This window comes from Musca autumnalis, unplaced genomic scaffold, assembly GCF_047663935.1.
Source record: "Musca autumnalis isolate F117 unplaced genomic scaffold, ASM4766393v1 scaffold_1, whole genome shotgun sequence".
Classification (NCBI taxonomy): Eukaryota; Metazoa; Arthropoda; class Insecta; order Diptera; family Muscidae; genus Musca; species Musca autumnalis.
Window position 1 is genome coordinate 13,526,338 of NW_027411644.1, and position 27,984 is coordinate 13,554,321.

A 27,984-nucleotide genomic window follows, 5' to 3' on the forward strand; every position below is an offset into this window, starting at 1 on the left:
CGAAGGTTCAATGTTTATAAGTGTAATAATTATATTTTGCGGATACTTTATAATTGTATAAATAACTTAAAAATACTGTTTTTGAAAAGTATAGAAAATATACAACAAAGAGGGAGGAATTTACATTCAATTTCCAAAAAGATTCGACGCCATAATACGTTTATCGTGACAAGATAAATGTACAATTTCTCCATTTGGATATCGCACGAATGCACTTTGATTAGCAAAACGTTTTTTACATTCGGGACATGTGGTGAACTCATTGATTTCAAAACTTATGTTTTGTTGTTCTCGTACCAGCTCGGTACAACGTCGAATTTCGGCCTGTAACAGAGCCTTCTTCATTTCCATATGATGTTCATGGGCTGTTTTAGTGCGTATAACAGTGTCCAAGTAATTTAGCATTCTGTGAACTGGCATTTCATCGGGTAAGAACTGAAAGAAGATTATATTTATTTATTTATTTAGAATTATACTTATAGTTAATATAAGGATAATTACAAAAGGAGTACAAGAGCATTAGCTACAAAGGCCATCAGCTCATGTTTGTTTAAAATTAATTTTTTACATTGTTTTTTTTTTTTTTTGAAATTTAGATAATAATATTGTTTCGTTTTATGTACATAAATATTGAATTTATATTTTGAATGTTGGTAGTTTTGATTAAATCAAATCCTCTGCTTTGCAGAAGAGTGCGTTGTTGTTGAGATAGGATGCTGCAAGATTGAAGTATATGTTTGACGTCTACAACAGCTCCACATTTGGGAGAAGATTATATTTTTATATGTCTCTAATAGAATTGTAAATCTAAAACTTACCGGCCATATTTTGCTTGGATCAATTTTGGTAGCATATTTATTTAACAATTTCACTGCAACATCTTCATTGGGCTTCTTAAACTCTTCATGTAGTTCTACACCTTCATATGGAGGTAGTTTCATTGGACTTAGAATTGTCTTCAGTAAGATAAAGAATATGTCAGGTTCATCCTCGTAATTCCTTTCACAATACTTGGCGGCTTTGTCAACATCTCCCAAGATTTGAATATAAATTGCCAATACTTTTTCATGTTTCTTTAGACGTTCCAAGATTAATGCTCTTTCTTCCAACAATATATTGGTTGGGAAATCTTTCAATATCACATCGGGTGAATAGTTTGTAGAATTCTCCAAGATATTGTATAGTTTCGAGCGACATTCTTTTAATTGGACCTTTAGCGTTTCCGTTTCCAATTCTTGTTTCTCCATATCTTTCATAATATTTTGAATTTGCTCGCGATATTGTTTAATAAGGACATTGTGTATCAATGTATTGTGATCGTTCCATACATTGATGACATGTTCCAAATAAGGAATAACCAGCTTTTTGTGATGACTTAACAAAAAATCCAACACTGTTGCCCTAGGAAGATTTTCCACTTCAATAAAATCATCGGTAAATATTCTTAAACCTTTTTCCGGATCGGCTTTTAGTACCCAGTCAGAAAATTCCAATATCAACGACATATGCGACGAACCTAATTGCTGTAGATAGCGTATAGTTCTCTCATATCCATATAAATTTGAACCCTCTTTTGTGGCCTGTGATTTTAGTAATTCCAATGCTTTTTTATGCTGTCCATTGGTCTGGTAAAGTATAATAAGTTCGGATATTTTGTCATGTTTCAGTAATGTTTTTTCCGATTCCTCCAAATGACATTGGTTCAGACGCAGCAAAGGAGCTATCAAGGAATCATTGGTTTGTAAATAGCATTTCAAAAGAGTAGTATCGATAATTGAAAGCAACGACTTGGAGGCATTTTTGGTATCACGTAGTTTAACAACCTCTTTTTGCCGAGCCAAGGCCAAAAACTCTATTAAAGCCAGTAATGCATTTTCCAGATCTTTATCTTCCAACTGAGGCATATTGCTTACTTGTGGAACAGTGGCATCAAAACTATCAGCGGACGCCTTGTCTTGTAAAAGATTTGGAAAGAGGCGTATAACGTCGTATGGATTTGCTTGGGCTTTTTCGAATTCATTCATGGCTGCTGAAAACTGTTTTAAGGCAAACAACTCCTTAGCATAGCGCATGTGGATTTGTCGTATGGTTTCAGCTTTGGCCAGTTCTGGTTCATCGGATATATTCTAAAAAATGCAACACGCATACTTATAAAAGGTTTTTGCTAAAGATTACTTTTTAATACTTACAGTTAATTCAATAGCCAGTTGGAATTTCTTCTGCTGCAATAATTGTTGCCTTTGCACCGATATATCAACCATACGTATGCACCACAATTCCGAAATTGCTGCAGCAAATATTGTGCCTCGTCCAGATCGTACCAAATGCTTTGTTTTGCTCAATTCGGGTATGGATTGTACAAGAGTGTCCTTGTTAATTCCATTTGCTTCCAAGCAACGTATTTCAATTCCATTGGAGACGCGTCCCACGACAAATGGTTCATCCCATACAAGAGCCAATAAAGAACCTGACCACATTATGGGTTTTAAAGGATTTTTTCCTTTGCTGGTTGTTGTCGTATCAATTGCTCCCTGGGCTTTGGCTTTATCGTCTTTACGAGCTAAGTATACACTTGGATCTATGGTGACAAGATATTCATCTTTTGAAATTCCAATTATATCTTTCAACAGGCAAATGCAAGGATCCATATTATGGGAAGATGATGTTACAATTAGATCATGTTTTTCGGTCTTGTTGTATTTGATCTGAAATTCAAAAATTATAAAATATTAACAGCTTCTTGACATTTTGTTTTACATATTTCAGCTCACATTAAATATGACATATTCATCCTTGTAACCAACACATATCAAATCATCCACCCAACACAAAGCTTTTGGGACATCCTTTAATTCAATGCTAAAATCGGGTGATTCCAATAAGTATGGCTTCCAATAGAAAAATTGTAATCGTCTTTTTATGGCACAGCAAATCCTAAGGACATTGACAGTTTTACCCGTTGTAGATTTGGTTGTCTGGAGAAATGATAAAGTTCAATTTGCCATGGATTTATATGTGATGACTCATCATACCTTAACATCCATTGTAAAAAGGCTACATCCTTTGGTAAGTTCTGAACTGTGAATAAAACTAAAATTTTTCTCCATATGACTGATATCACAGACATGTATCATGGCATCCGTAAGGACAAATAGCAAATTCTCAGCCTCAATTACCTCCATTTGAACAATGGGTTTTTTGCTGAAGTTCTTATTGAACATTAACATATCCACGGCTCCATTTGCATCAACTGAATACATAATCAATTGGCCACTGCGAGTTCCCAAGATTACATAGTTGTCTGGAATAAATAAATAATAGAACATATGATAAAGTTTAGAAAAAAAAACGATGAACTTGCCATAGGCAGCAATGGACTCTATGTGAACTCCTTGTTTTAGTATGGAATGTATTTGGTATGATTGATGCATTTTTAAGCTGGAATCCGTAGATTTTTCACTTTTTGCTTAGGAGGCGGGTGGGGTGTTGTGTTTTCCCCAATTTTTACTTTGAAGTGAAGAAAGAAACAAACAAAATTTGCTGTTCGTTTTTTTCTTGTAATTTGCATACGAAAATAGTTCAATTGAAAATTCACTAAAAGGAACTTACTGAATCACTCAAGTCTATTTATTTGTTTAATCACAAGCTAGAGTTGCCCACTTTTATAATCCATTGCGTCTTACATGACAGGACAGTTGAGTAAATGTATTGATTGTTCAAAACCCAAAACTTGCCTGTGTGACGTAGGCGTCCAGACAACTGCAAAAACAGTGGTAAAATTTTTAATGAAAATCATCGATTTCTTTTTGTTTCCCGTTTGTTTTTGTTCATGTTCTTTTGTTTTCAAAACATTTAAATTATTACACACATATTTACCAAAAATGTCAAAAATTTGTTAACCCGACTGTCTGTGAAAAAATGATGGACAGCTGGGAGATAGCCGACAAATCGTCGGTGTCATGCTTAAGTGTCCATACGCAATTTTTGACATTTTGAGATAAAGGTAATTTACTAGATTTTAAACCTTGCTCTTTTAAATTTTTTAATCGGTATTCTTCTATCTCTTATAGTTTTTGAGATATTCAGATGCCAATATGCTCCATATCCACTTTGTGACGCAAAAAATCCTATCCTTTTGTTCCATATCGATAAAGCCTGGCGTATGGAACAAAACAACTTTGAACTTTTTTGTTCCATATCCATGCCGTGTGGCGTATGGGACAAAAATAGACAAAAACGAATTGTTCCGCGCCAAAAATCATGGCATTTGGAACAAAAAATTGCCTTGTTTTGTTAAGTTAGGCCGCCATCAGACCATGTGCTTTTTCACATGTATGTTGTCACTTTGGGTATACTAATATACAGAACAGCTGATTCATACATGTGAAAAAGCAGATGGTCTGATGGCGACCTTACGAATAATGTGGCGTATGGAACACATTATTTTAAAGGATTGGGCTTAAAAACTGAAGAATAACAGTTTTTAAATCTAAATATTTTTGAATAATGTAATTTTATATGAAAACCACAATTACTTTTCGCTTAAGGTAACGCATCCTATAAAAAATTCCCTCGTTTTAAGACAAATGATTTAAGCCCACAAAAATTTACCCAGATACGTTCATTCGTCTTGATGTTAGCGTAGACACCGACTAAAAAAATGGTATTTTGAAAAAACGCGTTTAAAGTTTTTATGTTACATTAGAAATGTAAAAATCAGTTCCGATCGAAATTTTTACCACATATTCTACGCTACTTCTATATATTTCAAATAAATACGTGTTAAGGAGACCTATAATAATAGTTTTTAATGTATTTATTTGCTCATATAAATGTGTCATTTGAACCCGTGAATTTTCAATCTCACAGTAGCACTTCACATAAGGGAGGTGGAACACATTTGATAAAAAGTGGTTTTGTTGAAATGTGACAAAATGTGTTCCATGTGACACAGACAGCCAAAAACACGAAAAAAAGAATTCCGAAACCTTTTGCAAGTTTAAAAATCGGCCATAAATTCTAGGCTATCAGAGATATCTGACTAAAATAACCTACTGATATTTTCTTTGAGTTTAGTTAAGTAGAACTGAGCTCTTAAAGTATTGGATTTGTTTACCACTTTTAATCCGTATTGGCTCAAACATTTGAGTTGACTTGAGTTTTTTTTACCGACGAAATGTATGTGTGTGTTAGTTAATCAGAGTTGTATTTGAAGACAAACTGTCTCGTATAAATGCCTAGTTAGGTCAGCTTTGGGCCAGCTGGTTGGTTTCAATCTGTCAAAATGTTTGTTGTTGTGAATAAATTGTATTAAAATGTAAATAGTGTTGATAGCTTGAATAATTTTCGGTTAAAATAGATGTGAATAAAATCTCATAGCCCCGCTCAACGCTAGAGTGATTTCTTTGAAAGAATTTCATGAAATTTGGCGTTCTTAGATCGAGTTCTCCACTACAGTAAATTTCATGACTCCATTTTTTCAATGAAATCACTCTAGTGTGGACCGAGACATCGAAAAGGTAAAAAAGCAATTCACAGTAAGGCTGATGAGCCATGCGGGAGAGGGGCCCAATGGACAAAATTTAAACTTTCGCAAGTAAAATTTATAAAACATGTCTAAAAATGACAATTATGCCATAATGAACAGGTCCCCCAGCAAAAACCTCAGATCATGGTACAAACAATAATGGGACCTTTACACGATATGTTATTTACAGCTCATATGTAAAAAATATATCATGTAAAGTACCCATAAGCAAACGGGCACAAAAATATTGGCATGTCATGGTGGAATAAGAAGGTGTTACATCAAATCATACCAAACGTCAAATTTGATCACAATAATGCTGTGCTGTGAATTGCTTCTTTGCATTTTGTATGAGATTTTATTCACAATAATGCATTTTGACAACTAGTCTAAAAATCAGCTGTTTTTGGCGCTGCACCTTCTTGTTGTGCCATGTTAAGCATAAATGTCATTTGCTGGAGTCTCTTGTTGCATTATACCAAAAATCATTTATATATTTGGCTATTGGCAACTCTAAACAAAGAAATCAGCTGTTGTTGGCTGCAATTCCTTTCTGTTTATTTTTGTTTTAATTTTTCATTTCTGGTTGCAGTGCTCAGTTCAGTTTTACTTGGGAAACTTGTGGATCTTTCGATTAATCTAATTAAATTATTTATAAAAAACAAACAAATGGCTTTCTCATAATAAGTGAGATACAAAATACGATGGCATTGAATTATGCCTTTTAATATTGTCATTGTTGTTAAGTAATTTCATGTAAAGCGTTTTTGTTGTGACTGATAATTCCAAAGGGTGGAAAGAACTCCCACTTATCAGCACAGTTTTAATACTCTGCAATTCGAATGAGCATGATTTGATTCTAAATCATCACATTAGCAGAAGAAGAACAAAGAAAATTAGCTCAAAATGGTGGAAAATTTGGAGAAACATTTTATGATACTGTTGAGCCCAGAGGAACGCCAGTTTCTGAAGGTTTGTGTATTTAGAAGTAATAATGTTGTTATTCCATTTGATATTTAAGCAAATATTTACCAGTTTAAATGTATTCATGTAAAAAATGCCTTAACTTGCCGATAAATACAATGACCTGAAAATGCATTTAATCTGTGGTTTTTGTTGCTTTTAGTATTGATAAATATGTAGTATGTATTTGACCGCTATTATCTTTTAAGGAATTTATATATGTATGTACATACGTCACATAGGCTTATATTTTCTTTACGACCGGCCGCAGAAATCTATGAACATTTTAAAACCTTTTAGATGTAAATGTGGCTTAGACTACAAACAGCATGTATAGTAGAGCTTACTCATAACATCTGACAAATAATCCCATGGTAACCCAGCAAAATGTTCGATGCCAAAGATGCTATTCAAGAATGGGTGCAAGTGAAATGGAATGTCATTTTTTCAGCATCTTCACTCATTCTTTTTACAAGAGCGTGACCCCCAAAAGATGCAATTCATTTTCAGATCCTAAGCATGTCATCTTTACTATCTCGATGGAATGGCATCTTCAACAATTCTTTGGCATGGCATCTATACCAATTCTTTGGCATGTCAGCTTAATTAATTCCCTAGAATATCATTTTCGCTAATCACGTCTTGTCCGGAAAATGCTTTATTGAAATATGATTTTCATATCTTTTTTATTTATTCAAAGCTATTTATGAAATAGCTGGCCCTATGCTCCTTATAGGAGTTTAAAGGAATAAATATATATATATATATATATATATATATATATATATATATATATATATATATATATATGAGGAAAAGTCAAAATTTTTTAGTTTCCATGAAGCCAAGGTTTGCACTATTATAATACGCGAACTATTGTAGTTTGCCAGTAACTATGACTATTGCTGGATTTAGATGTTTTTGTACAAAGCTCAAAAATTTAGCAAAAAAAATTAATTTACGTGGTAGTTACGACCGCGTAAAGGAAAAACCATAGGTAAAAACACGTTGAATCTAAACAGGTTTTTTAGATTGCTATTCGATTTCTAATTAAACCATTCAAATGACGGACATCTGTCCAAAGTAAAAGTTGGAGAACACAAAATGAAGATTACACTTCTAATGTATCACTTTCCAAAATTTCCACTGCATCTACCTTTTATGGATGCTGACATTTTGAAGCCGGATTTCAGGTATTTGTTGTATTTTTTATGTAACTGGGACGCGCATTCGGATATTTCGAAAAACCAATTATAGGACTAAAGAACTCGCGATTTTGCATAATCTGATATGTATATTAAGTATGTAGCCCACACAGCAGCAGAGTAATCTACTGCCAAAGGCCAAAATTTAGTGCGATATTTTTTCTAAAAAACCTATTTTTTGGGTACAGTATTTACAATATCCTTTTGAGTGTGCTGGTACCCCGCGATATTTTAGTTTTTCGGCGGTCCGGATCATATAAATCATAGATCGTGAAAATCCATCCCCTAGAACGGCGAAAACAGCAACTGCAAAAACCGAAAAATATGCGAAAAATGTTTTTGAAATTATCGCGTATTTAGTCGCATTTTCTGTGGATCTTTTTCTTGTCAATGAAAAAACTGACACATCATTCGCGGTTTTGGGAAAACAGCGGTTTAAAAAATTTAGTGGCATGTGAGCTGTATCCAATTTATTCCAAAAATAGTGTGTGATGCTACATCCACGGTTCTTGATGGATTTGATCGAAATAGGATTCGATCGATGTATTTTTTCACGGTTGATAGTGAAATCGGATGCGCATAAAAAGTGTATGCACTTTGTGCAAAATATAAGCGTAATACAGTTTGTTGCACACTAAACTGCAGACGATGCTACATCTTAGCGGCCAAAGTAAATCCTGGCAAATGTGTACAAATTAAAAGAGAAGAATTCGCTGTATTGGTAAACCGCATGCGCATCAAGTGATTTTGAGGATTTCGCGATTTACACGCATTTCAAAATGAACATTACCCGATACAATTTTATTTCAAGATTATACCCCATTTAAAGGAACCCAACATTTATTTGAAAGATATCCATATCTTCTGCTAGATGTTAGCGTGTTTTCGAGAAGTGATTAGAATAAAAAATGTGATTTATTGCGTGAAATTTAATTAAAATAGAAGAAAAACTCCGACCTATTTTTCTTACATTTTGTTCAACTAACTCACAATATTTTCTCTTACAAAAATTTTATAAATTTCCTCAATATATTTTTTGTTTTTTTGCTATAATATGCAAACCGCTAAACGGACTTGTATAGTTTTGGTTTCATTTGAATCTTCGCGATGCTTAGATTACGTACATATTTTTTATATATTTTTCAGATGCATAAACAGCTTGAATTTTATTAGAACAAGTTGTAAACTACCAATTGTTTTGAATGCCTTCCTAATTTCCGCGAAAATTTACAACTTTTTCACTAAAGTTATGGGACCTCAGTAAACATATAGTATGTAGGGAGCCCCTAATTAAGAGAGTTTCTCAATATAATGATTAGAGTCTTTTAAAGATTTTTTTCTTTTTATCAGAATTGAACCCGCCATAACATTTGCGCGCAACAACCAAAATTAGGATCTCGAACAGATTTATGAATGGGATTTTTTTCCCAATTTATGTACCAAAAATCATTCATGTAGCTTAAAAAAAATTTTTTAATTTTTTTTTTATGGAAAACTAAAAAATTTTGTCTTTTCTTCATATATATATATATATTTATGAAATAACTATAACTTAATTATAATTGCAGTTTGTTGTTGTAACAGTAGTTTATATGTTCATTTATCTGCTTAATGAATGTGGCTACATATTGAAGCTTGTTAGTAGATTTGATGCTGAGCAGATCTTTTGTGTCATTAAACCTTGCTCTATAGAAATTTAAACGGCAGTACCATCCCGAGCGTATTGAGCCAAAAATACTCTGCTTTGTCCTGACAGCTGATGCTCCTCAGCTGAGATAAATGGTCGACATTCTCCGAGGACCGCATGCAGACGATAGATAGTTGTTTATTGAATCTGCGACTGCGTTCATGTGAATACTTCTTAAACCTGCTTGATAGGCTTGTTGATCCTGGTTCTGCTCCCAGCGACCATGACATTCAACTCTATTGTTATCAACTCTGCCGCCCAGGTGGTGAACAAAGTGGCCGTAGATTTATTGGCTGATATTTGTATATTCCTCGCGTGGAAAAGGTTGGTAAGATCAGACAAAAATGAGTTCAGCCATTCACAAATTTCATCAGGGAAGGCACGTGACACCAATATCGTACAATAATCCGCATACGTTATAGGTTAGACAGTTCCTGCAATATCACCTCGGACAACTCCAAGTTTCACTCTACGGGTCTCGGACATCTTGATCCAAAATTCTACGCACTACAGGCGTCCAAACATATAATTTATTATCCAACGTTTCAAACATGGCCGGAGGGTTACTATCACTACTATCACTGTTCTATCGCTCGGCTTACTTTGATTGAGTAATCGACTAAAATGAGTAGAGATGGCGTGTAGCGCAGTTGTTGTGCTGCTTGCGGATCTCATGTTATTTATCGACAACTAGACAGTTATTTCTGATGCTAGGGTCTTTGTTACAGGCGACTAAAGCGAAATTGGTCTGCACGATTTACCTTTGCTGGCATACTTGCTAGCCTTCAGTAGCTGGTATATTTTCCAGACTTCGGGAACGATGTGTGTGGCTAGCGACAGGTTGAGAACTTTATTGAGATACTTGACATTCGGCCGTCCAGCTGTTGCAGTTTAAGCATCGACGCTACTCGCAACATAGTTTAATTCCTCCGCAACTGATTGATTGATTGATTCATCTTACAGTGCAGATTTCGACATGGACTCTAACTGCAAATTAATATTTCGTGAATTTTATTTTACGAACATTTTGGAAATGTGGGGATCTACAAATCGACTTGTTGATCAGGGCTCTCTAGAGCAGACAAGGAAAATTGTATAATACCAAAGATTGCAGTCCGACTCTATTTTTTTCTCAATGATTGGGACTTCCTAGCGTAATAAATCTTACATAGCTTTAATAAATCTTAGATAAGTAAAAGAAAAAATATATACATGTGTATAAATAAAAACACAAAATTCATCTCTACTGAATCGATGGAATGGGTTCAAATGCTGATGAAAAGATCGGATCTATCACGACTTCCTTTGAATAGGTTCAAATGCTGATGAAAAGATCGGATCTTTAACGACTTCATTTGAAACAATGCAAAAGATCCAGTGAAATCATGGCATGTTAGGAACCACTTCCTTAAAATTTTGCTGGGAATGAACGCGCCTATATACTCCCAATCTCGATTGTCAATTAAAAATAGAGTCATAATCACGGTAATCAGCGGTAGTATATTTATATTTATTTATTTATAATTTATTTGCTATTGTAATTCCATATATGAGTTTCAAACTTCCTGCCAGTAGGTTTCTACCGATGTAATAAGTTTAATATATGAATGTATTTTCGCCACATACCTATATTAACAACTTTAATTTCTATTATGTTTTCTATTTACAGCAATATCTACAAAATCCACAGTTGAATAACAAAACATTGCTGCGCCACAAACCATTTCGTCTATTGCAAGAAAAACCCTATCCGGTGCTAAACATTTTACTTCTACAGCCACCACATGTTTTGGTACACATTAAATGGGCCATTATTAGGTCATTTGAAGAAATGCTTAGGATCACATCCAAATCTGGTTTTACATCGAATTTCATACAATTTCTTATACGAATACCCGACGATATACTCAACGAGGCATTACAAGGTGAATTAAGAGACAAATTCAAACAATGTCTTGGGGATATTGGCAACATAAATGATGAACTGTATTTAGCTTTGCTATGTCGCAAAGATCAACACTTGATGTCTGATATCATGGAATATTTAAAAGAAACACATTGGCAGTATTTTCAAAAACCTTTGGGAACCAAGGAATTTATACTCTATCATGCACTAAAACACAAATTGCATTTTATTTATCCCATGATAAAGGAGCTGAACGATTTTAATGAAATATCAGATGCCATATTAAGAAATAATTTAATTATTTTGAAATTGGTACATGAATTTTCTTCGAATGTTTCACGTAATATAATGGAATTACCTTATTTGGACGCCATATTAGAGTCAATGGATATGGAAAATGTCAACGATGAATTATTACCTGTTTATACACTATTCTACAAAGATTTTAAACGTTTGTCCATATTATTGCATTATGTGGGTAAATTTCCCGAGGAAACTAGGAGCAAAATAACCGTTGAAGAGATTTTAGATTCCACCAATATTTTGGCCATTATCAATAAACATAAATTATTAAATTCCTACGAGGAAGCCAAGGAATTTTTGGAATCGTATTACACATGGCAACAAAATTTGGCAATGTTATCATTAAAAGAAACCGAAACGGAGACATTATGTTGCTTTTACATTTTATCCACAGTCTGTGATATCATTACAACAACCACATTGGAAAAGGAAGAATTTTATTCTGGTAAACTTCGTATCCTCAACTCCCTATTGAGGCAAATTAAAAATGTCGAAATGCTTTGTCAGATAATGGAGGATATATTAAAGTTCATGTACCTTAGATGGGAACATTTTCGCAAAGACCAAGATAAGCCAAGTAAATATCATCAGAAATCCTCCGGTTCTTCATATACAGATGATGATATTATACAAGATTCATCGACGAAATCTTCCAATGTCGCCAGGGGAAATGATGTTAAATCCCATGTGAAAAACATGAAAACGGGGTTTATATGTCGAACAAAGTCATTTGCCAGTCTTTGTAATTTCTTGAAAGTATATATTACCAAAAAAAGACACTCGGCCGAATACAAACACTCTACAATGGACCTAAAATGCCGCTTTTCAAATATTCTAGATACCATTACGGATTTATTGTGGAAATATGAATTTTTCGAAAAAATGGAGCGTTCACAAGATCAAAGCTTGGCCAATGACACTTATATACAATTCGAAGGTGATAGTTTAATACAATTAGTGCATTTCCATGTGGATAATGCGAATCGACTATCGAGTGATGATGAAGATATTAATGTGATAACGGAATATTCATTATCCCGCCGAAAATCTACAAAAAAGCGGCGTCGAGCTACATTTAGTGGTAATGCCAGCACAGTGGCATCTACTAAGGAATCATTGGTGGTGGATAAGACTTTACAGCAATATCGTTTACGTGCTAGTGTTTTATCCAATGCTGTAAAACTGCTACCAACAGCGGAGACGTCGACGGCGGTGGCTGAGGAAAAAAGTGTTGTCCCCAAATTGTTAAGTTCACCAGAACGTCTGGCGATTTTGGCTTTATCGTTTCGCCAATTCAATGATGCCAAACAAATTATTGAGGTATGTATTTTTACAAAATTTATTTTAAATAAAAAACAACCAATTTTTTTCCCACTAATATATTAACTATGGGATTTAGCCTGACTATTTTGAAAAACAAAAAACAACAACAACTTAACTATTATATTGGAATTATTCTTTAAGCATCATTATGTTGTAAAATTTCCCAAAAGCGGAAAGTTTTCGTGATAATAGTAATGCACAATTTGAGGTTCCTCCCATATTATATCTGCAATAGCAAATTGTATCCAAGTCACATATGAGATTATCATCTGAAATTGAAGGTTATGAAAGGAAATGGTACTTTTGAAAACCAATTTTAAACTCCAATAAATCAATCAATCAAATTGTAATCAAGATAGCGAGGCAAAAGTATTAATTTCTACTTTACTATACAATTCCTACAAAACTTTGAATTCTCTTGTATAAGCCTACCCTATGTTCCATGTTTTTGGTAGCTTTTAATTTTGGATATCATGGTCCCAAGGTCTATACCAGCCCTGGGATTTTTATTTGAAGAAAATGTGAAATGAACAAGTAAAAAAGTATCAGTCGGCTTTGCCGACAGAGATATACCCTCAGCCTGTACAAATTGAAACACTTTTTTCACAAAAAACTTATGTATTTAGGGGGTTTCAAAGTTTTGGTCGTATGAACCGACAAAAATGTTGATTAGGATTAAAGTTCAAAAATGTTGCGGAAAAGGTACTTAAAGGAATGCACCGACATAGACCATGGGTGTGCCATAGGGGGTTTTTACACCCTTCGAGCTGTTTTCTCAAGAAGTATGGACTTGCCCCTGAAACAAATTTTACCATCGTAATTGAGGCAGCAAATGTAAGTTGCTTCAACAAAAATCAAAGTGATTCAATAGCAGGTCTTAAAGTGAACTTATCCAAAATTTTGTGTGGGATGTACGGGATGGAGTGGACAAATATAGTCCATATTCGAACCTGATCTATATCTGGTAGATATTATGAGCATGTGTAAAGTATGGACCAAATCGGTCACTCCATCAAGAGTTATCGTGCGCACAATTTTTCATAATATTTTTGAACTTTTGTGGGGTAGGTACCTGAAGGAGTGGACCGATATGGCTTATCTACGAACTTAAACTAAGTTTGGAAACAATATTACGAAGGCCAAATTTTGGCCGCAATCGGCATTTCCGTTCGAGAATTATCTTGCGCTTCCACCCATATACATGGTGTCATAGGGTTTGTTTTTCAACTTTCAGGCTATTTTTTCAGGTAGTATGGACTTGCCCCCGAGGAAACTTGTACCTTCGTATAGGGGACAGTGAATACAAGATGTTACAACAAAAACCAAGGCGATTCGAAAGCAGGTCCTAAACTGAACTTTTCCGAAATTTTGTGTAGGAGGTACTCGAAGGAGTGGACCGATTGAGTCCATATTGGAACCTCATCTAAGTTTGGTAGAAATTACACGATGTGCAAAGTATGGACCAAATCGGTTGCTTCCTTCAAGAGTTATCGTACGCACAAATTTTCCGAACATTTTCGAATATTTGTGGGGGAGGTACCGGAAGGAGTGGACCGATATAATCCATCTTTGAACTTGAACTAAGTTTGGACAAAATATTACGAAAGCCAAATTTTGGACCGAATCGGCAGATCCGTTCGAGAGTTATATTGCGCTCCAACCATTACACACGGTGTCAGAGGGTTTTTTGTAACTTTCAGGCTATTTTCTCAGGAAGTATGGACTTGGCCCTAATGAAACTTACAGCGTCATATAGAGGACAGCGAATACAACTTGCGTAAACAAAAATCAAAGCGATTCGAGACCAGGTCCTAAACTGAACTTTTCCGAAATTTTGTGTGGGAGGTACCCGAAGGAGTGGACCGATTGAGTCCATATTGGAACCTCATCTAAGTTTGGTAGAAATTACACGATGAGCAAAGTATGGACCTAATCGGTTATTCCCTACAAGAGTTATCGTACGCACAAGTTTTGCGACAATTTTTGAACATTTGTGGGGGAGGTACCTGAAGGAGTGGACCTATATGGCCCATCTTCGAACTTAAATCGAATCTGGACAAAATATTTCGATACCCAAAATTTGAACCGAATCGATTGATCCGTTCGAGAGTTATCGTGCGCCCCAGCCAGACAGACCGACAGACAGACGGACGGACATTGCTAGATCTACTCAAAATTGTCTGAAACGGATATCGTACAAACATACTTGGGGTCTAAAACCATTATTTCTATGAGGCACATTTTTGGTCGTATCAAAGTGTAAATACCCTCTTTAGCCTAAAGGCTGAGGGTATAAAAATAATTTCTTTATAAAATTTTAATTTGTAATTTTTGTCTTCTTTACCGATCTTGATTACACCATAATAAAAGAATCACTTTTTAGAGTCTTATTTTTAGTGTTCCTAACCATTCTCATATTGTAGGCGGGGAGAGTCGTATTCCCACCGATCACTATCGAAACATCCTTCAGTACTTTGCTTCGCATGTCAAGTACTTCAAGCAAGAAGTAAAATAGCCAAGACAAACAAGAAGGAACAGATCTGACGTCTTCTTACAATGCCTTGTGTTCACAAACGCAGCATATGTGAGGCAACGCCGCTTTTTTTATCCTCAGCCTTTAGGCTAATAATACGATGAAAATGTGCTCATCGAAATATTGGTTTTAGACCCCAAGTTTGGACGATATCCGTTTCAGAAAATTTTTAATCGGCCGGCTATCTGTCTGCCCCACGATAACTCTCTAAATTGTTTGCAGAATGTTGTTTCCGAGGCCCCCTTACCGACGTACAATTCAAGGAATTGTGGACTTGCCCCCGAAAGTTCTAATAAATGCTGTCGGCAGCAACTTCAATGACAGATGAGCATTATAACATATGAATTTTGTATCGGATTTGGTCAAAATTCTGCACAGCAAATTTCTTCCAAACGTACATTAAGTTGCAAAAATGTCTTTATCGGACAACACCTTCAGGTACCCTCAAATTTTCGCTAAAGTCCTGTTTACAGCGCCATAATGTTTTTCGTATGTGAGTCCAAGCTTCCTGGTCCAAATCTCTGAAAATCCCACTGTGACCAATTAAAGTGTCTGAAGCGCACGATAACTATTAAAAGGAGTGATTGAAATTGATCCAACTTTTGCACATCGTTATATTTATCTGATACTTAAATCAAGTTCGAAAATGGCAAATATGGGTAAAATCGTTCCGGTACCTACCACACAAAATTTCAAAAGTTTTCGGAAATGTGTTTTGAAAATTTTACAGCAGCTCATATATATATATATATATAATTTTTAGTGCGGTAAGTCCATACTTCCTGAGTTAATTACCCTAAATCTGTAAAAACATACGACCATCAACTAAAATTGCCCTTAAAATTTTATTCGGAAAGTTATCGCATTACAACAGTAATGTAAATCCATTGGGTTTGCTTCTTTTTATGTCGCAGACTGAGGGTATAGATCTGTCGGCAAAATCGACTAATACTTGCTCTTTAAACAAATTAACCCACAAAATACACCTTTTTTAATGAACAACTTCAAACATCTCTCATTCACAGAATTTCAACCTGCATGACTCCCAATTGAATGCAGAATTACAACACATGGAACAACAACTGCAAGTTAAACAAAAACTCTCGGTAATTTATAACAACTATCAACAACAAGAGAAACAATCGCGCAATTCCAATGAACCTATGCCAACGGTAGAACTTATACGAAATGTTGCCGCAAAGGGTTTTGAAGTATCCAAAATTTTAAGCATCATAGATAATTTTGCTCAAATGCAACGTATAGTACAAACCGAACAGATTAAAGATTTGATCAAGAAACACAAACAAAATCCACAATATCGTTTCCTCTCACAATTCGAGGAGGCCAATTTGAATGCCGTTATTATTTGTGATTTAATATTGAGTATGCCATTTAATCGTGATATAACTGCAAGTATTTTAATGGTTATCAAACGTCATCAAGCCATACAATCACATTTCAGTGAAACCGAACCGATTGTGGAAAAGTTGCAATTACCCGCCAATATTGGTCCTTTGAATTTTTTGGAAAACATTGCCGATTGTATGCGGATGCAGGGTGAGAAAACCATTAAAGATTTATTATGTGATAACATTTATTCCCTAAGACCACAGAAACTGTCCATTGAAATGGCAAAAGAACAAGTATTTCGCGAGGTTTTCCACAAGAGATCCAAAGATTTAAGCCGCTATGAAGATTTGAAAGAGTTAATACCGCAATTTGCAACATTAAAATCAAAATACAATTATTATCAGCGATTTTGTAATTATGTGCAGCATCTGACAACGCTGGTACATCTACGTGACCCCAATTGTGAGTATCACATAGAGGAGTTGTTGAAAATTGATGTATGTGATGCTATTGGTGAGCTGATATTTATGCGAAATATGACACCTTTAGAAATAGAAGCTAATGTGACGGCATTGAATTTAAATTTGGTACATGTTATTGCATTGAATATATGCCCTGAAATAGTTGGTAAAAGCTCGGTGCAAAAACGTCTTATACCACCACAAAAAGAGTCGACAATACTCAATTACATTGCCAACTGCAATCGTTTATTGGTTTTCATTTTACAAGGTATCATCAGTAATGGAGAAAATTTTGGCCAAGAAGTGTCTACTGCGGGTCAACAAATTAATTCAGGTTACTTAGAAAGACTTTTAGATATGCCTGAAATTTCAAAGCTGTCAACATTGTATAGTGGTAATAAAGTCATTTCGGCCCTAAGAAGTGATCATGTTAGTATAAAACTATTGGATGAACTCAAATCGAAGAGAAAACAGTTGGAGTTATTGCAATTGGAAATGGGCATACAAGGTATGTGTGGTAGACATTTGTAAATTTTACATCTAAAGGTAAGGTCACATTAGGCAAATATTTGCTCCAGCGACCGGCATTGTGCGCTTACTGAGATCAAGTGAGTATTAATAACACATTGAATTTATGCTCACTTGCTCTCAGTAAGCGCTCACTGCCGGTCGCTGGAGCAAATATTTGCCTAATGTAACTCTACCTTAACCCATTTTCACATGTAATTCGAAGAATTTCAGTTATAATTCAAAACATTTCACTTATCATTTGAGAATTCCAATTGAATTTCGAATTATTTCGTTTTAATTTGGATTTTTTCAATAGTAATTTGAAATATTTAATTTGTAATTCTATTAATTTTTTTTTGGAATTTGATTACGTTTAAAAATCGAATTAATCAATTTGTAATTCAAAAAAAAAAAAAAAAAAAAAAACCAAATATAGAACCAATGCAACAAAAAAATTATATTTTATTGTTGCGAATTTTAAATGGAATAATTCAAAATACAAATGTAATAATTAAAATTTCAAATGTAGTAAATCGACTTTCAAATGAAAAAATTCAAATTACAAATGGAGAAATTCGAATCAAAAGTGAACAAATTCGAATTATAAATGAAATAATACTAATTTTAAATGGAAATTTCAAATGAAATTCAATTGTAATTCTCAAATTACAAGTGAAATGTTTCGAATTTGATATAAAATAATCAAATTACAACTGAAATTATTCGAATTACATGTGAAAATGGTGTACAATTAAAAACACTTTATATGTAATTCGAGAATTCCATTTGTAATTCGTGACATTCCATTTGAAATTTGACTTATTATTTAATTTGTAATTCAAATTTGCCAATTTTTAATTCGAACTTTTTATTTGCAATTCGAAACAAATCGTTTTTTTTTTTTAAATTACAAATGGCTTAATTTGAATTACAAATGGAGTAATTTGATTTAAAAATTAATGGCCTGTTTCCCTAAGACGATCCGTATTAAAATTTGTTCGAACTACTTCCAAACTTCAGTTTTTTGAAAAATATTTTATACATTTTTGCTTTCAATGAAACAATATTTTCCTAAAATGAAAGGAGTTTGGTAGTGGTTCGAACGAATTTGAATTCGAATCGTCTTAGCGAAAAAGTGCATAAATAATTCGAATTTCGAATGTAATAGTTCGAATTACAAATAGAAGTCTTGAATTACAAATGAAATGTTAAAAATTACAACTGAAATGATACGAATTACATCTGAAAAAGGGGCAAAAGAGACGAGTGTCCGGTACAAAATTACTTTAAATGTCTGTTCATGTTTTTTTTCTTCTTTTCAGAATCGCGACCCTTAAAAATGAAACGTATGGATTGCCTTATTATAGAACTTATACGCGAAGACCCGAAAAATATTTACTTGGCATCTAAAATCCATGACATTGCCATACGTGCCAAATTGATTTATGACAATTTTACAAAAGTCCCCACAATACGAATGGCCAAAGAATTGATTGAGACAACGCTGCATCATCGTTATGCCGCCAAGAGAATACCTCAAGAACTGAGAGAACAACTCGAAGCCACATTGGCCGATATAACAGTTTATGCTCAAGTCTCCGATGTATTGCTTTTCGAAACTTGGCCTCAAGCTTATGATTTTGGTATGAGAACTCCCACCACAATTTTTGAACGTTTGCTACAACTACGTCTCTACAAACTCTGCTATAAATGGTGTAAGGTGGTAAAATTGGATCAATTTGTACCACAACGAAAACAATTTCTTCAAATTCTTTTGGATGCCCTTATGAATTTGGTAGACGATGATCAAATGGAAAATTTCGATATTATCGATTATGAATACTTACTGCAAATATTGGAGACATTCTTTCCGCCAGATGATTGTAAGAGTTTTCTCAACTTAAATAAGGATAAGTTTCGCTGTATGGTTTTGTTGAAATTCGCAATTGAATATTTGGAACGTTACGCCACACCAGAGGAAAAAAGTTATTTTCAAAATTATAAAATTTCAATAATAATGTTTGAACAATTGCCACCATGCCTACGTAAACTATGTTGGAGTCTACTAAAGTATCCGCTACTGATCATAGAACAGTTGATAATGAATGCCAAATTTGAAATACTAACCAAGGTGTTGAGCGCAGTAAGGCAAGAGCTGTCAAAAAAGGATAATGAATACAAGAAATTGTGTTCATTTTGTTTTGATAAAAATGGCAATGTTTATAATATGCAGGTGAATGCACCCAATACACCGCATAAAGTTCGTTTCCAGTTAGGCTCCCACGAATCAACAAATGTCTCCGCTTTTATTCTATTGAATTTTAATCTCTATCAAAAGGATCATTTCATCACCAATGATTGCATCGATTTACTTTTGAGAGTATATGCCACAAAAGCTTTGGATTATCAAATCTCTGATACCAACTTGTCGGAGCCATGTTCACAAAGTACTTGCGATATGCAACAGTCATTAGATTCTTTGTGTGGGGCCTTTCAGATGCCTCCACAGGCTCCAACGCGTAGTGAGTGGGTGCGTGATGAAGAGGCCACTCATTGCATGTGTTGTCGTCGTTCGGCCTTTTCTATGTTAATAAGACGCCATCACTGTCGTCGTTGTGGTCGTGTTGTGTGTTATTCCTGTTCTGCATATCGTATGCGTATACCCGAACTCTATGAAGATGTTGAGGTGCGTATCTGTAATGATTGCCATCGTCTATGTGAAGATATTAATCAGCGTAAGACAAATCGTGATAGCCAAATAGGAGACAGCTCAAATGTAACAACGGAGCGACGTATTCGGCGCAAGCCTGAGGAACGTTTTAAGTGGAAATTAAGCGGTAACATAACGCATGACAAACTTTTGCGGGAGGAGTTTTGTTATGAACATGCTCCCAGTGTGGCATTGTGCCTATCGATTTTGGAATATCACTTGGATAAGCAAAAATGTGTGGATCTTTTACTGCTCTATTGTCGAAAACTGGAAAAGTTAATGGTACCCAATCCCGAAGTTGATTATGAGTTGGTCGCAAAAATGGTGAATTGTTTGGCTTTGGCAGCGAAGGTAAGACTAACTGTTATATAAACTTCACCGTTGGAAGAAAACGCCTTAGAACGCATTAGTGCAACATGTAGTATGCTGTTGGTTGATTAAATAATTTTTTTTACCAGCTGTGTTATTGATTTAGAATAGGGCTTCCGTGTTCTACATTCTGTAACAAGTCCATAAAGCCGGCCTTTTGTCTTAAATTTTGTGGAGGTATTAACAAAGTTTACTGTAGATGAGATGCAAATGTTATCCCTCTGAAAATTCAATGTAGCCAGAGGCCCATTTTAGTTGGAAGGGATAAAGAATCTATTGTTGTTTTAGCAACGCAAATAAGTTCGTGATGGATGTGGGTGTATACGACATTAGCACGGTGTCTTTGTATTGTCTACGCAACTGCACCAATGTAAATGTTATTCAGTAGTGCGATTCTCTAACACATTTTTTGAATTACCGACAAAAATCGGTAAAATTATGAATGAAAAGATCAGATAAAAGTTGACAACACTCTGGCTATCGGTAGAACTTTACGACTATTTATTCGTCGCTAACTTACCGAAATATGTATATCGTCAATTACCTAAATTATAAGCATTTTAAGTTTACCGATTTTTGTCGATAACTCAAAAAATGTGTTGATCTCTCTAAATCATGAAGATCTCTCCTGACATGTCTGTTCATTAGATTGTGACACCGATGCTCACGGCGACAAGACAACATCTTATTATGCTGATCTTCGCCTCCTCATGAATATGGTTCACTGTTGTTGTAACAGTGTTTTTGTGTTATGTTTGTAAGTACCTTTTCTGCTTAATCTGGTTCTGGGTCTATCTCCAGTTCTAGGAATGTGGCTGCTTCGATGGGATGTAACCACAGATCTACTGGAGTTAGTTGAATAGGTTTGACAGGGCAGTTGGACAGGTGCAGTGTATCGTGCGGTCCTGTGCCACATGGTGGGCAGATGTTTTGCACGGTGTCATCGATTCTTGCCCTATAGGGATTTAGACGGCTGCTTAGTTGTACCAAAACTACTTTGAATCCTCGTGGCAGCTGACGCTCCTCAGTCACTGGTCCACGGGTGACTTGTGGCGGCGCCCGGTAGCAGTCCTCATGTCGGCAGATTTGACTATTCGTAAACTACGTAGCGCTTACATTTGCATACCATACTAGCGCCGCATAGCTTACCACAGATCGGCTCATTGCTTTTTAAGATGTCAATAATGTTTCTTTGTCTGCCTTCTAGCGATTCGATGATCTTTTTCCTAGTTTTGATCTTGTTGTAAGATCAGAAGTTCTCGGCTTGCGTCGACGACTTAAACATGTTTTCAAACGTTCTACCTAACATATTGGACCAACATGTCCAATACAGTCCTCATTTCAGTTGTCCATTTGGTGACCAGTGTGGATGTGGATCTAGCGGCGGATATTTTCATATTACTCAGATGGAAGAACTGTACTAAGTTAGCGATGTAGATAGTTAGCCTATCACATAGGTTAGGTTTGCGGATGTGTAGTCAATATATATTGACTACGCCACTCGGAGACCTTTCGGTCCATTGTGATCATCCATAAATCAGAAAAAAAGAGGTTCAGAATTACCTGAAAAGACAAAAGAAGAGAAAAGAGTTGTTAGAGAAGTTGTTGTAATAAAGAAAGGAGGATGGTTTATTTGGTGATGGTAGAAAACTGTCAGAGAAGTTGTTACGTTTATGGGTCGCGCCGTCCCAGCCAATTCAAATTTTTGATGATGTTGTTTATGATTGTTGGTTCCATGTTTGAATAGAAGGTTAAGCTTGGATGAAAGCGTACTCCTGTTAATCTATATCGCTTTCGAGTTAACATCAGGCAACGACATAAAATATGCTCAATAGTCTCCGTTTCCTCCTCATCTTCACAGATCCTGCAATAGTCCACGCCATCATCCTGCCATTTGCCGATAAAAGTTCGGATGTTGCAATGACCGGTAATGTCTCCCGATAAAACCCTGATTTCTGATTTGCTCAAATTTAAGAGTGAAGTTGTTCTGTTTGTTGATAGAGTCGGCCAAATGGCCCTTGACACGTTGCAACTTGGTTCATTATGCCATAGTTCCTTGGCTCGTTCTTCAAAGAACGTCTCCACTCTCCGAAAAAGGTGACATATGGGTGGTTTGATTGAATCAGTGATTGCTAGACTTGAATGGGATCCATGTCTTGCCAGTTCATCTGCCTTCTCATTTCCCACAATGTCACAGTGTCCCGGTACCCAGCAGAGTCGGACAGCGTTTGTGAGGTTCGCCAAAGCAGTTCTACACTCATGAACGGCCTCAGACTTGATGTTGGAGGATTTGATGGCTTTAAGAGCCGGCTGACTATCAACGAAGATAGTCACCGGTTTAAAGATTTCTGCAGCCAGACTTTTTATCAACTCTGCAGCCATTTTCATTGCGAAGATTTCTGCTTGGAAAACACTACAGTCGCTGTTCAACCTATATGAGTATTCGAGACAAAGCTTTTCACAGTAGACGCCAGCTCCGTTACCTTCTTCCATCTTGGAACCGTCTGAGTAGAAAGCCAGACCGTCCAGAGGACGGTTACTACGGATCCAGTCATCTCTACTAGGGATAACGATTGGTGATAAGTTGTCGCTGAATTTCCCCTGCAGATTTAAGCTAAGGTTTGGTCCTAGCTCCCTAAGAATGCATGCATGTCCATAGGTGCAGTCACGCCAACGATTCAATTCATGTAGCCTTAGGGCACTACGGGCTGCTTGACCTTTGATGCTGAGTCTCATGGGCAAGAAGTTCAACATCGCATTTAGAGCTGCTTGTGGTGTACTTCTAAAAGCTCCAGTTATCAGGATCGAGGCTGCCCTTTGCACCTTGAACCTATCACATAAGTCATCGATGTTAGGACCCGACGCCAAGATCATACAATAATCCGTTACATTACGATTTCTATGCCGTCTGGAGGGTGTGGAATTTCAGAAAAGTAGAAGTTGAACAGTTGCGGAGATATGACCCCGGGGTCTTAGACCTCTTATTTTTAAGTTCCATAAACAACTGACGCCCATACACATAGTTGTTTATCCAACGTTTCAAACACTGTAAAGGGGAGTCTTTTCTATGTACTTGGTATGGTAAACGACATCGAAGGCTTTCGATATGCCAAGAGCCACCATGACTCTTCGGTCGCACGCCCTGTTCTGGTTCAGTCCTCGACTACATATATAAGTGGATATGGCTTGTAATGCTGTTGTGATACTGTGCATTTTCCGAACTCCTTACTGATGTTGGGTAACTGGGAAACTGCTTCTCATCATGGGGAGGAGTAGTACGTTTTGAATCTACGCTACTGGCGACAAATGGGAGATCGTCATGTACGATTCGTCTCAGCTGGCATCCTTTCATGGCTTCAGTAGAGTTACCACTCTGCCAATTTTCCAGGCCTCTGGTACAATATGGGTGGCTGACTGTAGATTGAGGACACTTTGATCTGTGTTCGTACAAATTCGTGGTGGCATGTGAGCAGTGACAAAAATAACTTCTGTTTAGAGTTGCAACACGTTCCCTATAAGAATTTTGCAATATGGAACCAGTTCGGAACTTGGAATAAGCCGCTAACTATTTGAACTTGCGGGAGAATCTTACTTTTTGACTTATTTAGATGTTTGGTCATATATGGTTTTGTAGGAGATCGCCTGACAGACAATGTTCCCTGTAGTTGTTTTGGATTCGCCTAGATGATGTCGCGAAGTTTGGATGATTCGGCCAACTCGAACTGGCTGGATTGAAGACAAGTTTATTGGTGGTCCTGTATATCGCTTTCGATGGTTCCCTCTGTTCTATAAAGTGCCAGCAAATGTTGTTTCTTTATATAAATTTCGGGGTTGTTGAAGATGCTTGGCAAATGACTGCAAATGTCTGATGTATTGTGTTTCGTAACGCCGTAATACTTAAGAAATGCGAAGCTATGCATTTCAAAACGTCACAATTGTTCATTTTTAACGCAGGTAAAAAGCAAGCATGTATCATTTTTAATTCTGATGCATTTAGTTGCATTTTCGAGGACCAATGCATGAGTGTGCAACTGAGAAAATTTGACGAAGTTTAAAAACTTCAAAAAACTACGGAAGTCAGCCAGACTGTCCAAAGAATGTTCAGATTATGAATGATGTTGTCATCGAATGAAATTACAACACAGTTATCTGTGTATGACGAAGAAAAATATCTGCTGGTAGTGATCTTAGAAAGTTCGCAATGTAGAGGTTGTATAAAAGGGAAGAAACTACCAATATGACTTGAGACGCACTTCGAAAAGTAACGAATGCTTGCTTCCACTTATTGTTTACCCAAGATCAACATGGGCAATTCATGGCCCATATACCATATTTCGAGGCCATGTTTGGTTGCTTTTTAGGCGATTTTAAACGAGACCCATTTGTTGTTATTTAAGGTCCGTGGTGCTTCTGCGGAATTTGAAACAATACGTAAAGAGTCGGCAATAATTATATCAGTTGTGCAGAATGGCTGTGAATCACTAATACCGCCCGACCCGCTTAGTCCACTCAATCCACTAAAACCACTTGATCCACTTAATAACGGTTTAAGGAAACTTGCTGACGCCTTGGTACAGGCTGAAAGATGGGATTTAGCTTTGGAGGTGCATTTGAAAATTGGTTTATCTACGGCCGGTGTTATGGCAGCCCATGGCCTGTCGTGTATTAGAGCCGGATGTTTTGATACAGGTACGTTTGGCAATGAAGTTTAGCCTAAAAGACATGGCAATTGATTGACCTCTATCTCTCGTCCATTTAGCTCGTGAAAAATTTTACCACTGTATGCCTAAATTAAGCAATGAAACAGTAAATGCCACCATAACAAAAGTTATTTTCAATACCAACATAAATACAAATAGCGATAGTGTGGAAAGCTTATTGGGACTACCTAAAGATCATGACATTGCTGTTATAAAACGCCCACACAATGGTCCACCTTTGCTGCAGGAAATTGTAAATCTTATTGAATCTCTACCCTTTAATAAACCCCAACCTGAGGCATTGCAAAGAGCCTCCCTTATACGTAGTTCATCGTTTTTGTCACGCAAGAAGGAACCCTATGTTAAGCGCATAAATGAGCCTGCCTTAAATGTGCTCAATACATTGGCTAATCTGAAACGCATCAGTAAAGGACAATATACAACGGCAGCCAATGGTAATTCCACAATTGCTACGTATACCCCTACCACGCTGCGTAAACAATTATTTTGTAAAACTCGTGGTTTCGAAGAATGTATTTATTATCTTTTAACCTATGGATCTCACACCGATGTCGTGCAATTTTTGATGAATCACAACGACTTAGTGGCCACTTTGAAATATTTTCTTCTACAAAAACTGGATGCGGAAATCTTTATTCAACAAATATTTATGCCATTGCTGCGAAAAGGTAAAATTGCCATGCTCATAAAATTGCTAATGGATTTGGATAGTCGTTTGGTAATTTGGCAGCCTATATTACTGCAAACTTGTCGTTATTTGGAAACACAAAATCTTTTGAATTCCTTGTACGAATTACAAATCCTACTCAAGGATCCAATTAGGGCAGCAATGACCTGTGTTAAATTCTACAGTATGGATTGTGAAAATTTCCAACAACAAAATTTCAATGCTCAACATTTACACAATGCCCGTATGCATTTGCAGTCTGAATTGGATAATGCCCAGTGGGAAAAGATTAATTTGTTGACAGGATCGGGGAAATCTACAAAAACTGCTGGTAGTCGTCGATCGAGTGTGTCGAGTACAACTGGTTCAATAGGGGGTGGTGGTGGAAATTTCTTTTTACAAATGGATGCCAAATCATTGAATGCTCATATAAACACCATACAGAATCAATTGGAGGTTGCGAAGTTTTTGGCCAAATGTGAGGCGGAGAATAGTTCAACAGATATGTTGGTAACTGAGAAGTATTTGAAACAGGTCAGTAGTGTTGTGGTGAGTTCTTTTGAATGGTAAATATAATGAAATATTCTCATTTTTCAGTTGCGCATTGAACCCAAAAAATCTTTACCCACCCTATTCGATAGAACTCCAGAAAAAATACAAATTTGTATTTTAATTCTTCTGTGTGGTAAAAACATAGAAGAGGGTTTCGGTTTAGCCTATAGGTAAGGGGTATATCGTCACCATAAATGCCCGAAGACGTAACCGACACGACGTAATCTGATACGTAAAGCTAAAATTCATGCTTTGGCAAAATTTCAATCTTCTACGTTCAAAAACAATGATGCTATCCAAGAAATGGCATTTCGGAAAATGGGATAACATTACAGATTTTGTTGTAATGGAGGTTCTCAAAACTAAGCACTTCAGTGGTTTTGGTTTCACTACTAATTCCTCTTCGTATATGATCGATAATATCCCATATACTCGCCTTCATAAGATTAACATTCCATAAAACAATTTTTAATTGTATAACGTTTTTTGTTTCTCCTGTAAAGTTTTGGTTTTGTGGGTTACGTCTTCGGGTATTTATGGTGACGATATGTTTAATATTTCTAAAAGTGACCATTCATTGGCAAGTTTTCTTTTTTGTAGAATTATTCAACATTATAAATTGCCCGTCCTAAAGGTTTATGCAGCCAGCGCCAAATATTTGGCTCTTAATCAACGTCTTCCGGAAATTGAAAAACTTATTAATTCTATTACCAGTAATAACGGGATCAATACTCAAGATATTGATGAAATTCTTATGATAGCCATCAACTCGTCCGTTAATAATCACGATACCGAAACAAAGACCATCTTGGATAGTTTAACTAAAAAGATGCACAATGTTGAAATGCGTATATCGGCTCACATTTATATTGGCCAATTAAAATCGGCCTATTTGCTGGCCAATAAATATGAACGTATTGGAGATATTCGCAAAATATTGAGACAGGCAGAAGCCACCAACCAAGTGCACATAAAAAAGTTGTGTGAAAAGAAGTTGCAAATGACATTGTCGGGTACAAGTCAAACGAAATAATAAAATATGTGATATATAACAGTTCTTTCTTTTGTTTGTTTATCGTTATATAAGTATGTACACCCAATTATACAATATTCTTATCGTTTTATGATTACTATTTTTTTTTGTAATTTATACATATAATTATATTATCTATTAATAAAATTTTATATAAATAAAAA

The 27,984-nt window shown here is 35.8% G+C and overlaps 2 protein-coding genes across 4 annotated transcripts; one reads left to right on the plus strand and one right to left on the minus strand.

Moving 5' to 3' along the window:
* Nucleotides 1-6: 6 nt before the first annotated feature.
* On the minus strand, nt 7-19,754 carry Vps39 (vacuolar protein sorting 39). Of its 2 annotated transcripts, none has more exons than XM_073967598.1 (6): nt 19,616-19,754; nt 3,033-3,301; nt 2,772-2,975; nt 2,190-2,705; nt 819-2,126; nt 7-435 (listed from the first exon to the last, which is right to left on the minus strand). In XM_073967598.1, the coding sequence occupies exons 2-6, from the start codon at nt 3,258-3,260 to the stop codon at nt 127-129; spliced, it is 2,565 nt and encodes an 854-aa protein (XP_073823699.1). In that variant the 5' UTR covers nt 3,261-3,301; nt 19,616-19,754; the 3' UTR covers nt 7-126. The 2 variants fall into 2 exon arrangements, with proteins under 2 accessions (XP_073823699.1, XP_073823691.1); XM_073967590.1 differs by lacking the exon at nt 19,616-19,754 and adding an exon at nt 3,362-3,625.
* On the plus strand, nt 6,044-27,984 carry Sptz (zinc finger FYVE-type containing 26 spastizin). Of its 2 annotated transcripts, XM_073967577.1 has the most exons (9): nt 6,084-6,499; nt 11,052-11,307; nt 11,668-12,911; nt 16,473-17,766; nt 19,091-20,829; nt 25,245-25,536; nt 25,607-26,769; nt 26,833-26,957; nt 27,388-27,984. In XM_073967577.1, exons 1-9 carry the CDS (start codon nt 6,434-6,436, stop codon nt 27,818-27,820), a joined length of 6,612 nt encoding a protein of 2,203 aa, XP_073823678.1. In that variant the 5' UTR covers nt 6,084-6,433; the 3' UTR covers nt 27,821-27,984. The 2 variants fall into 2 exon arrangements, with proteins under 2 accessions (XP_073823672.1, XP_073823678.1); XM_073967571.1 differs by having other exon boundaries at nt 6,044-6,499; nt 11,052-12,911.

Coding starts and splice junctions, on each gene's coding strand:
- Sptz (XM_073967571.1), top strand. CDS start 6,434: ATGGTGGAAAATTTGGAGAAACATTTTATGATACTGTTGAGCCCAGAG. Junction 6,500..11,051: donor AGGAACGCCAGTTTCTGAAG/GTTTGTGTATTT, acceptor TTCTATTTACAG/CAATATCTACAAAATCCACA. Junction 26,770..26,832: donor CTGAGAAGTATTTGAAACAG/GTCAGTAGTGTT, acceptor CTCATTTTTCAG/TTGCGCATTGAACCCAAAAA.
- Vps39 (XM_073967590.1), bottom strand. CDS start 3,431: ATGCATCAATCATACCAAATACATTCCATACTAAAACAAGGAGTTCAC. Junction 3,302..3,361: donor AGAGTCCATTGCTGCCTATG/GCAAGTTCATCG, acceptor TATTTATTCCAG/ACAACTATGTAATCTTGGGA. Junction 2,706..2,771: donor ATGAATATGTCATATTTAAT/GTGAGCTGAAAT, acceptor TTTGAATTTCAG/ATCAAATACAACAAGACCGA.